The sequence below is a fragment of the Panthera pardus genome, unplaced genomic scaffold, assembly GCF_024362965.1.
Source record: "Panthera pardus isolate Hobbes unplaced genomic scaffold, ASM2436296v1 HiC_scaffold_10, whole genome shotgun sequence".
NCBI lineage: Eukaryota > Metazoa > Chordata > Mammalia > Carnivora > Felidae > Panthera > Panthera pardus.
Window position 1 is genome coordinate 62129651 of NW_026526655.1, and position 12696 is coordinate 62142346.

Below are 12696 nucleotides of genomic sequence, written 5' to 3' on the forward strand. Positions count from 1 at the left end.
TTTACTCTTATGTGGATCCTGAGAAACATAACAGAAACCCATGGGGGAGGGGAAGGAAAAAAAAAAAAAAAGAGGTTAGAGTGGGAGAGAGCCAAAGCATTAGAGACTGTTAAAAACTGAGAACAAACTGAGGGTCGATGGGGGGTGGGAGGGAGGGCAGGGTGGGAGGGAGGGCAGGGTGGGTGATGGGTATTGAGCAGGGCACCTTTTGGGATGAGCACTGGGTGTTGTATGGAAACCAATTTGACAGTAAATTTCATATATTAAAAAAAAAAAAAAAAGAAAAAAAAATTAAAAAAAAAATAAAAAAATAAAAAAATGTTTATTTATTTATTTTGAGGGAGAGAGGGAGCAAGTACAAGTGATCACACATGAGCGGCGGGGGGGGGGGGGGGGGGGCGGTGACAGAGAGAGGCAGACGGTAAGGGGGAGAGAATTCCAAACAGCTTCCATGCTCAGTGCCAAGGCTGACATGGGGCTCGATCTCACAACTGTGAGATCATGACCCGAACTGAAATCAAGAGTTGGACACTTAACAGACTAAGCCACCCAGGCATCCCGAGGGTCTGCAATTTTAGACTGAATGGCTGCAGTAGATGATATCTGAATAGAGCCCTTAATAAAAAAATAGGAATTGATGTCTTTGAATATGTTTTCAAGCAAAAGCTCCTAAAAGGTAAAAAACATTATGTGTTACGTCACGTAGAAGCCAGAAGACTATTGCAAACAATTGATAAAGGCTTAGCAACATACTTTATGATACATATTTATGATATACACGTACTTATTCCTGACATATTAGTGCCAAAACACATGGGCTAGTACTAAAATACACTCACTTAATGGTGTATTTTGAATTCTAAGTATACAACACATAATTTTTTGGTATGTTTTTTAAAATATTTCATGGGACATACACTAAAAGTTATTTATATAAAATTCAGATTTAAGTGGGTATCCTGCATTTTTATTTGCCAAATATGACAACTTGATTTTGGACAAATCAGTACCTCAGCATCTTCATCAGGAAAATGTAAATAAAAATTCTTGCAAAATTGGGGCGACAGGTTTCCATTTGTGCTTTTAGGCAGAACAAAAAAGACAACAAAAGGATTTTAAAATAATTAAGTTAGAAGATATATCCATGGTCAGAATTTAGAAACACACACTTAGCAAGGTGTTTAATATTAGTTGTCTATAATTTTGTACTTCTGAAAGTCCCTGAACTGGGAAACTTCAGGCTTGAGGGACAGGAGAATGCTAATGACAGGTACCCCGGGGGTAGCTTCCTTTTGTGACCTCTGTTTCTCCTTTGAGTGGGGTCACAAGGTAACTTGTGGGTTGAGTTAATTTTGAGTGACAGTTCTAGCACTTTAAAGCCTGAATTAGGCCAGGGCAGAGACTTGTGGAGACAAAGGAAACTTCAGAGGTAATTTACCGTTTCTTTTTCATGCTTTCAGTGGGAAAACTGAGGCCTAGAAAGGCTGATGTGACTTGTCCAAGTAAGTCAGAGGTAAGAGGAGTCTAACATCCACATTCTTTGGATGATGCTCTTGTCACTAGTATACCCACCAAAGGTGGTATATTTAACCCTGTTTTCCTCCTTTAATTATGAAAGCAGTGCTCAGTTCAGAGAAATAAAAGCAAGAAATCCTGAAATAAAGTGCATGATAGATAAGCAGGCACTAAACGATGAGGCCCAAAGACAGATGAGGGAGGGGGCATAGGGAGAAACAGTTGAGGGAATTTTTAAAAACTGAAGTGAAAAAGCCTAAACTAGATTGTATGCAGTCAGCAACATCACAGTGGAGAAGTCAAGGACAGACAGCAAGCAGGGCAATGCTCATGTGACTAGACTTGCAGGTATGGATTGAGAGGGACTGTGATCTAAAGAGAAAGTGGCTGATGAACTGCCCAGTCAAAAGGAGAGAAGTAGCACCGAATTTACTTTTTAATTTTAACTTTTTTTTTTCAAGTAGGCTCCATACCCAGTGTGGAGCCCAACACGGGGCCTGAACTCAAGACCCTGTGACGAAAACCTGAGCTGAGATCAAGTCAGATGTTTAACTGACTGAGCCACCTAGGTGCCCAATTTTAACTTTTTATTTTGACTTAATTTCACATTTATAGTAAAGATGCAAGAATAACATATGAAATTTTGTATACTCCTCAGAATATTCTCCAAATATTAGCAATATATACATTTGTCTTATCCTCTCTCCTCTCTTTCTCTTGGTACATGTATACTGATATCCGTATACACAAATACATATAATTTTTTTCTGAACCATTTGAGAATCAGTTGCACCTGGTGTCCCTTTATCCCTAAATACTTCAGTGTGTGCTTCTTAAATTTTTTTTTTCATGTTTATTTATTTTTGACAGAGACAGAGACAGAATGCCAGTGGGTTAGAGGCAGAGAGAGAGGGAGACACAGAAGCAGAAGCAGGCTCCAGGCTCTGAGCTGTCAGCACAGAGCCCGATGCAGGGCTCAAACTCACGAGCTGTGAGATCATGACCTGAGCCTAAGTCAGACGCTCAACCGGCTGAGCCACCCAGGCGCCCCAGTGTGTGCTTCTTAAAAGCAAGGGCATTCTCTATATGATGAGGTAAAATAACCAAAATCAGGAAACTAATATTAATACAATACTATTATCCAATGTTTAGGCTGTCTGGATTTTGCCACCTGTCCCAATAATGTCTTCTATAGAAAAGGCAAATTCTGGACCATACACTGCATTCAGTTGTTATGTTTCTCTAGTCTCCTTTCATCTGAAACAGTTCCTTAGTCTTCCTTTGTGTTGCATTTTAAAACCTATAGATCATTAATTTTGGAAGAGGTCTTTCTGGTTTGTCTGCTGTTTCTTCATGATTAAATTCAGGTTATGCACATTTGGCAGGAAATCCACCGAAGTAATATTGTGTTCTTCCTCAGTGCATCATGAGGAGGAAGATGCTGTCAATTTGTCCAATTACTGGTGATGCTAACTTTCAACACTTGGTTAACGTAGGGTCTGCCAGACTGCCCCACTGTCTTTTTGCAATCACTAAGTATCTCATGGAGATTTACTCTGTGATTATGTAAAAAGCTTGTTAACTCCTTAAACTTTCCCTACTAGTTTTAGCATCCGTTGATGATTTTTGTCTAAAATAATGGTTATTTTAGCAGTTGCCAAACAATGATTTTCTGTTTTCATCATTCCTTTTACATTTATTATTTCACAGTTTATTGCAAGGAAAAGCTTACCCTGTTTCTTCTTCATCTTCCTTTCCCTCCCTCCTCTCATTCTCTCCCTCCCTCCCTTCCATCTATCAATATAGACTAGTGGATTCTTATTTTATTCAATACACTATATTATTTTATTATCATTATTTACTTTGATACTGAATTGTCCTCGATTTGGCACTAGAGAGCATGCACACACATGTGCACGTGAGCAAGTGGGGGAGGGGCAGCGAGAAAAGGGGAGAGAGAGAGAATCCCAAGCAGGCTCCATGCTGTTATCAAGGAGCCCAATGCGGGGAACCCATGAACCATGAGATCCTGACCCAAGCTGAGGTCGGAAGCTTAACCGGCTGACCCACACAGGCACTTCAGCACTGACTTCATTTTAGAGTTAGGAACCCCAGATTTCAAAATGAATGTCTCAGAAAAGAATGTAGAACACTAAAAATTACATAGGGAAAGGTGGGTATTTCAGAGAGAGCAACAATAACTCCTTCTTTATTACTATTCATGAATATGTTTTATGTGTCAGGTAAGATACACTTTACGTTATCTCACTGGACATTCTTAACCTGGTGAGGTAGACATCGTGTCATTTTGTCTTCCATTTAATGATGAGGAAATGGAGCAAATGAGTTCATCAAAGCCTTACTTACCCTTAGCAGCAGCAGGTCTAGCCCTTGCTCTCAACCACCAGGCAACTCCACAAATAGGTGTGGAAATCTTCAGGAAAGGAAAAAGTCTTAGAAGCAAGTCTGCACTGTTACTGAGGGTAGCTGGACATTTGTTCCAGAGTTTATAGAGTCATCTGAACTTTTTGCATTTTTACAAATGGGGCGTTTGGAAACTGTCTACAAGTCTGTCATCAGTCTAGGAGCTTTCCTAACCTGCTCTGTGGAAACTGTCCCAGCCCTGCCTGAAATCCTGTGAAGGAAGCATAAAGAAAGAGTTAATTTGAGCCAAAGTCTCCTGGCACAGATTCAGAAAAACATGAGTTGGCCAAGTCACCTGGGGAAGCGTTCCCATGGGTCAAGACAAGTGAGAGCCAAATTTAGGAAGAGAAAAGAAAACTGAGGGAACAGCAGAGCAGAGATTCTTAAGAAAGTTGGTATCTATTCAAGCCTTTAGATCCCAGGTGAAGACAGGGCTGTAGCTTTGGCCTCCTAACAGGCTAACAGATCAGATCCTTCTTCCCGCAACAATACCACGGACTCCACCACTGCCACACCACCACTTTTAATATGAAATTACAGATACTATGAGATTGCACTTGGGTGAAAGAAGTATGTGGCATGCTAGAGAAACTAATGGAAACAACAGCCCTGCCTTAGAGGGAAAAGCACAATTGGATCTGAGAATAACATCCTTACACTCCCAGGAGGAACGAACTAAAAATAAAAGACAACAAGGTGCTTGTGCTTCCTGCCAGTCAGTAAATCCAATAAGCAAAGGAGATGCCTCAACCTGGCGCTGGGTAGTTAACCGTCAGCCTGACTCCCTCCACCCGAGAGCAGCCATGTGGCTCTCAGAGCTAACAGCTGCCAAGCAGAACCCCTCAGATTAACCCATAGGTGGTGTTGAACCACTTCCCATTAAGATATTTGCAAAGCAAACAAAAATGATAGCCCCACTCTGAGTGCTGGGAGCGGGCCAGGAGCGCTGGCTGTTCTTGTTGACACAAAGAGCTCTCCGGGGAAGGTCTGGGCCAGAGCAAGGAAGGCCACTCCTGCCTGCGTCTCCAGACTGTGTTGATTTTAGGCCATTAGAATCTTAGTAACAGGGTCTGTTTATTATCTAATTTCCCAATCACAGCAGTCGCTAGAGCCCTGTTTCACCAAAGCTCTCTATTCCTGTCTTCCTGACCTACACCATTGAGATGAAAAGAAAAAAATTCCAGCCTCCTTCTGTTTTGTCTGCTCATCAAGGAGGCAAGTCTGAGAAGTCACTGAGGTGCACACAGAAAGAGTGTGGCATCACTACTGTCAATGGCTGCTGTGGCCAACACTTGCTCAGGTCCTTCACAGTTTAAAGTGACTGGGGCAATACTAATGGGAAATATGCTGGAATATTTGTGCCCTGCAGGTACAAGCCAAATGCCACAGAATCCACAAAATACATATGGAACAGAAACACTACTGTTTTTCCTTTTAACCCAAAGAAAATGAAATAAAGTTAACAAGGCTGTGGAAATATATAAAGTTATTCTTCCTTCAACCTGTAAGATTATAATCTAGGTTTACTTAAGTATTGATGATAAAACACTTTTATCTAGAATTCATTTTTACACAAATTTTGTTTCCTGCAATATTTTCATCTTGAACAAGTTTTCTTTTCTCAAGTTTGTTTTTTCTTTCAAAATAGGCTCAATATGCAAAGATTTTTTTTTTTTTTTAGAGAGAGAGAGAGAGAGAGAGAAAGAACAAGCATGGGGAAGGGTATAAGAAAGGGAGAGAGAGAATCTTAAGCAGGCTCCATACCCAGCATGGAGCCTGATGTGGGGCTCGATATCATGACTGTGAGATCATGACCTGAGCTGAAATCAAGAGTTAGACGCTTAACCGACTGAGCCACCCAGGTGCTCTGCAAAGGTATTTTTGCCAAAAACTCACTCTGAGCCTGAACATAGCAAAGGTATGGATGAGGATACAAGCAAAGTAGGTATCAGAGATGTACTGAATTTCTAGAATTTCCTACACTCACAAAATGGGTAATGTAGGACGGGAGCAAGGGATCATGAAACAGTCAGAAGAATTTGCCAAATTTTGTCGTTCCTTGAAACTGGCCTTTAGATTAGAAACCAGAACTTTAGGGATGTAGGTATCAATTGTATACGGAGAGAGACAAACAGAAACTGAGAGAGAAGAAAAGGAAAGAAAGAAGGAAAAGGAGAGAGCTAAAGAGAGATGGAGATTTCTTTAGTAAAAGTACAGGTTATCATTCTGAACAGTTGATTTTTTATAAAAAAAAATAAGGGGGGGGGAGTTATTTGCTACTTAAAGTATAAAGTGAAAGAGCAACTTCCACCTTTCAGTATAAACTGAACATATCATTCAGTTTTAGATGATATTTATCCAAATAAAATTAAGTGTCACTGGACCAAAGTTCTCCGTAAATGTGCAGGTTTTCCAGAAAGAAAGTAAATCCAACATTGCAGGTCAACTCCACAGAGCTCATGCCATCATTCGCTGACAGCATCACTTGCTGATGTGTCCACAGGGGATCACATTTAAGGCCTCGGTGGGTGATGCGGTAACTGCGGCTATACATGAGGTTATGTCGAACACACCGAAATTGGTTCTCATGTCAAACTGTCCAAACCATTTCTGGAGATGCTCCATGTTTGTCTGAGACACCAGGCCCCAAACACTGACTTGAAGTGTGGATCTCGTGTGTGGGTGGGGGTGGTCAGAGAACCCAAGTCAAAAATGTGTTCTAACAGCACGGTGCTGGGGTGGCTCAGTCAAATATTTTGACTCTTGATCTCAGCTCAGGTCATGATCTCATGGTTTGTGAGTTCGAGTCCAGCATCAGGCTCTGTGCTGACAACACAGAGCCCGCTTGGGATTCTGTCTCTCTCTCTCTCTCTCTCTCTCTCTCTGCCCCTCCCCCACCCGCTTTCTCTCTGCCTCTCGCTCTCTCTCAAAATAAATAAACAAACTTCAAAAAATGTGTTCTAATATTTCTGCTTAAGTTCACTATGTCTGGATCCTAGCAGCTAACTCTAAATTAAGATAGTAACCATAGGCAGTTACCTGCCAATAACTCTGCTTCATAAAGAAAACACATAATTAAGCATCTTCCCAAACTTGGGTCTTAATTTTTTTTTAAGTAGCCTTCACACCCAGCATGCAGCCCATTGCAGGGTTTGAACTCATGACCCTGAGATCAAGACCTGAGCTGAGATCAAAAGTCCAATGCTTAACTGACTGAGCCACCCAGGCACCCCAGGTCTCATTTCTGAGTTAGGAAGTTAGATCCATTACAGAAAAATGAGACGATGTTAACATTTCCGTTCACTTATTTTGTTAGCACTGTTGGGTTTCTAAGAAAGCCAGATTCCTACTTTATCAAAAATCAATTATTATGTTGAAGTCAAACTCAACATAAATAAGAAGCATTTCTTGAGGGAAAACTAATTAAATTTAGCTTTGGATCCAACAGAAGTAAAAATTCATTCATCCGTTCATCAATTACCCTTATGCTTATAATGGCCCAAGATCCAGATTCGGCTGTTATCCAGAAATGAGTGACAGTTTCAACCCTGGAGTTTATTATCACATATAGATTATAGTAATAACAGTTAACATTTCTGTGCATTTACTACACGTCTGGTAGTCTTCTAAACATTTCCTATAATTTATTCTCACAATGGTTATAGGAGATAGGTACCATTATTAGACATGTGTTTAACTTGCCCAAGGTCACTGAGCTAGTTGGACACGGACCTGAGCCTAGACAGAAGCAATCTGGCTCCAGAGTCCATAGCCTAAACTGCTTCCTCTGCCTGCATGGTGCCCCTGAACACAGTGGACAGGAGTCAAACTCAGATGCTGGTGGGGCCAGGCCATGAATTAAGCAGTCTGTGAGTAGGAATCAATGGAAGACACCCTCTACTCGGTCCCAGCAGACTGCTGCTAGATACAACAATTTTTTAAAGCGATCAGAAATCTGAATTGTTCCATGAAGTCTTTCTATTTTTATAAGTTGGAAACTAAATTAAGAATTTTAAAAACATTGTTCAGGCCAACCAAAATACGTCTGCAGACCATATTCTACTCAATGACTGTATGTGTACATTTTTCAGCTTATAGAATATGGTCCAAAACATTTTGTGCATCTTTAAGCCTCCCACATCTTGGCTCCTATCTGCTTTATTGCCCGTTATAGTTCTCCCCGCATCACGTCCCTCCCACCACACCCTCTGCCTTCATCCCACTGGACACCTCGCCTTCTTGTTGTGCCCCCTGCACATCATGCCTCTGGACCATTGTTCACTCTTTCTCCCACCTGGGATGGTCTTCTCCTAGCTCTAGTCTGTTTCAAAACCCTGCACGAGGTGCCACATGGGTGATAGCGTGAAGGATGAGTAAAATATTCCAGGTAAAGAAAGAACTGGCAAGGAAATTCTATTCAGGAGGAATAGCATGGACAGGTATACAGAAACAGGAAAACAAAAGACATACTGAAAATCACCAAACAGCTCCAGATAATTTTAAAAGAGGGCACTAGCCTTTGGAATCTGGTCCTCCAAAAAGAACTTGGACTGCTGACATTCTTGACATCCACAATCCTTCTAAAAGGGTCTTTTGCATAAGGATCACTGATCCACTGATGATTTAAGGTTTGTTGAAATAGTTCGGATAAATATTTATGTACAGCCATAAGCAACTCCACAAGGAAAAATATAACTCAAAACAGATTTTTCCTTGAAGCTCCTTTCAGCTGGTGATAAGATTTCTGGCTTCAAAAACGGTTTGAAAATAAATGTGACCAATTAGTACTTTAAAAATCAAGAAACTCCAAGAAGGCCCTAACAATCGAGTAAGCTCTGGAAGTTACCACTTGAGGCTGTGCCAGTGAAACCCTGGCCATATTGGCAAGGGTGAGTCGGGCCCAAACTCAACCTCACGTTTATCCCTGACATAAAAGCCAGGAACACAAGAAAATAAAATATGACCCTCACGTTAAAGCAGAGAGTGAGGGCTGTGCAAAGTTTCTAAAGTGCTGGAATCCTCAATGCGTATTTTAGTCTAAAGCCCTACAGCTAAGCCAGAGGAGCCTTGACTCTTCACCTCAGGCTAGCTTGCACAGACTACTGTTGCTACCACTTCCATCACCATAACCAACAGCAGCGTGTTATCATCCCGTGAGCATTTACCATGCGTCTAGAGCTATGCTAGTTCCCTCGCAGAGATCATCTCCAATCCTCACAATCACGCCCTTTCTGCAGCCCAGGACACCGAGTTTCAGAAAGACGAAGGAATTTGACCGAAGACTCGTAGTTCATAAGAAGCTGAACCATGATTTAAATTCAGGACTGTCACCAAGGCCCATCTGCTTTCTACCCAAAGGAGATAACACACAGCGTATCTCCCACATCACGAGCACTTCCTAGAAGAAGGCCACCACCTCTACCACTGCGCCCATACCTGCCGCCACCCTCCTTCGGTGTCCAAGTTCCTCTAATGCCTAGTGCATTAACTTGGCCCTGGCAGTAGGCACTTGGCTGGAGGGCACCGGCTTCCGGAGGGGGAGAAACAGAAGTGGAAGGAAAAAGGAGCACGGGAACTGAAGGGTGGGAGAGGAAAGTTCCTCCCGATACATAAGGAAAGTTTTGTTTTGTTTAATCTTCTTAGCACTGCCACATATTTCTGCGGGGACCCCCCACGCAGTGTGTGTGTCAAGATACGTGGCAATCTGTACTTTTACAGCCCACATGAAGATCTGGCCCACAGTTGGCCCTGACTGGGAGGCTGTTTCTCTGGCTCATCCATTCTGAGGTCAGCCCAATTGGCTCCAAGCCCCAGAGTGGGAGAAATATGTGCTCGCTTTCCCCTCTTGCGAGGTGCCAGCTCTCCTCGAGCTGCCTGAGTCATGAAGATTCCCGTCACTCGGAGTCCGAATCCTCCCTGAAGTGGCCCACAAGGAAGCGGTTTCTCTGGAGGTGTGTAACGAGCTGCCGGGTAGAAACATGTGCACCAGCATTATCAACCTCCTGCCTCCGTTATAGGGGCTTCTTGTTATATAACAACAGGCTAGCTGTGCTAAAGAATGTCAAATAAAAGCCTGGCAAGAGCTTTGCCATATGCAGGCCAAATTAAATTAAGGAGCATAATCCTCACTATTGTACTTATCAGCATTAAAATAGAGGATTACCATCATGGGAACAAAGCCTCATGACATAAAAGACTATTTCCTTTCTGCCATTCACTGTACACAGTTACAGGCTCATGTAGGAAGCGGAGCGGAGAAGGGCCACACCAACCACTGATTTCTCCTTTCAACCTGAAGCTGCCTTCTCCCTAGCCAAGTTAGCCCCCACCCCCTCATGCACAGATGGGAGCATCTTCTCCATGAGGCTTTAATCCCAAGAATTCGGTGCTGGAGTTCTCTCCACCAATCACAGGATGACGGTTTTATGCCCACCAGGGTTTTTCCCTTAGCTGGTTGTGATTTAAGATTTGTCACAATGACATTTATAGAGAGCACAGAGCAGAAAAAGCCATGGGCTAAGCATTTGGAACCAGGAACCTAGACAGGCAGCAGAATGTATCAGTAACTTAAAAGTGTCAGCTCTGGAGTCAGAAGGCCTGCGTCCAAATCCTGACTCTGTCACTTTACTGGGCAATATTGGCAAATTACTTATCTTTTTCTTAAAGCTTATACAAAGGCAATTTATTAACAGAAAACAATAATTTGAGAAATCCTGTTCATAGACGGTGACCACAGCAACCCCCCTTCCTACAGGTGCTATCAGAGGGGATGGGGGTGGCTTCCTCAATCTGCCCGATCTTCATTCCTGAGTGGACAATGGCTCTGAGGGCTGACTGGGCTCCAGGGCCAGGGATCTTGGTCCTATTTGCTCCTGTGGCCTGGAGTTGGATGTGGAGGGAAGCGGTGCCCAGCTCCTTGTACCTTTGGGCTACATCCTGGGCAGCCAAAATGGCAGCAAAGGGAGAGGACTCATCTCGGTCAGCCTTCACCTTCATCTCACTAGTCACAAAGCAGATGGTTTCCTTGCCAGAAAGATCAGTGACCTGGACAATAGTGTCACTGAAGGATGCAAAGATGTGGTGGACACCAAACACATTTTCTCCTTCAGCCACTTGAGATCTGAGACTGATGACCTGTTCTTCCTTCTTTTCCTTCCCCTTGAGAGGTGCGATTTCCGCATGTCTTCTCCAGACTCCACCACCAGAAAGCAAATCACTTGTAATACCGTAACGTCAGAAATTATACAATGTGTACCTCTTTCATAGGGTAATCTAAGGATTAAATAAGGTAGTACATGCAGAACACTTAATATAGTGCCCCAAATTTGTTAATAAATGTCAAATGTTAGTTGTTTTTATTGCTGGAGAGAGAAGCTCTGGTTTCAAACGCGACCTGCCATTTATTCTCTGTGTGACACTGTGTGTGTGACCCCTCCAGACTAGCTGATTAGGGGCAGGACTAGGTAAATCTGATACATCCAACGCAGCACTGGTCTCTAGGCAAGCTTTGGGGACTACAGTCTTGGCCTTCCCAGTTTGGTTTACTTATCCATAAGACAGGTCGGTAATGCCAGCCAAAAGGCTTGGATAAGAATCACGTGAGATAACCGGAAAAGGACCTGGACTCACAACAAATGTCGAGTGACTCTGAAGGATTATGTTGTTCTTATTCTCAGCAATAGTTCTTGTCAGGTTTGGGTTTTCCTTATGAGCTCTTCCCTCTGATTTTGCCTTCTCTTTACCTTTCCCTAGTACCTGTCTGATCCCATCACTACTACTTCAGGACTCTTCTGGCACATTTTGTTGGTTGGTTCTCCAACCCCTTTCTTCTTTGCCTACAGCCTATTTGCAGAAGCTGAAAATTCCCATGCTCATGTTCTCAGCTTTCCTTGTAGCTCCCTGGCAGATTCTGGCCAGTGAGATGAGAGGAGAGTGTCCTAGGGACTTCTGGGAAAGGCTTCCATCCTGACGAACAGAGAGAGACTCCTGAGGAGAACCCCACCCGCTTCCCATCCACCTCTTCCTTTCTGCTTTGGACACTGCCACGTGAGTAAGTATTGCTTTAGTGCTGCTTCAGCCACCTTGCAACCATAAGTAGGGGCACGCTGATGCACTGAAAATAGCAAAGAGATGAAAAGGCCTACCTCCTTAATGACATCCCTGAGCAACTGAGCCAGCACTGGAACTTTTGTCTTCAGACCTTTATCTCAAGGGATTCTTAAACATATTGGTTGGAAGGTCTGTTAATTGCTGCTAAGAGCATCATCATTGGCATGACTCAGCTTTCTTCTTTGCCTGCCCATCTCTTCCCCTGTTGCTCTCCCCAGTTTCCTTCCTGTCAACCCCTGGGTTGATCCACAGGGCACTGAGGTGACCATCAACACAGAGGGCAAAATGAGACCCCTAACCCCCTGGGGCAGGCATATCTTGACACCCTATCTAATGAATTATTCTGGATCCTATTGTTGCTGCCCCTACCCAAAGACTGAGCAGGAAAAACATTTATTTCGTAAAAATCTGAGCTCTAAGAGTGGCCTTGGATGTCAGCTCAATAAACATATTGAGTACCTACTGCGTGTATTGGAAACAGAAAGAAATAAGATTCAACCCTCACTTATGAGAAGCTGACCTCCTAGCACACAGTCAACCACACCACCAGGCAATATGTGAAGCGACAGAGAGTGATAAACCAAAGTGTGGTCCTAGGACCCTGTCTGTGAGCTGTTCCTACTCACTCAATGTCATAAGGAGCTTGTG

General features: G+C 43.0%; 2 protein-coding genes across 2 annotated transcripts in view; both read right to left on the reverse strand.

Annotated features, from left to right (window-relative positions):
• MYO3B (myosin IIIB) overlaps positions 1-12696 on the reverse strand; it is a 213292-nt gene that overhangs the window by 105415 nt on the left and 95181 nt on the right. The gene's annotated exons all lie outside the window — the stretch shown is intronic.
• On the reverse strand, positions 10657-11738 carry LOC109269409 (40S ribosomal protein S14-like). Its single transcript, XM_053888528.1, has 2 exons — positions 11695-11738; positions 10657-11155 (listed from the first exon to the last, which is right to left on the reverse strand). The coding sequence occupies exons 1-2, from the start codon at positions 11736-11738 to the stop codon at positions 10657-10659; spliced, it is 543 nt and encodes a 180-aa protein (XP_053744503.1).

Excerpts from the sequence above, each read along its gene's own strand:
- LOC109269409 (XM_053888528.1), bottom strand. The coding sequence starts at position 11,738 with ATGTGCCAGAAGAGTCCTGAAGTAGTAGTGATGGGATCAGACAG. Across the intron at positions 11,156-11,694 it reads GTAGTGATGGGATCAGACAG|TGATTTGCTTTCTGGTGGTG; the intron begins GTACTAGGGAAA and ends CGGTATTACAAG.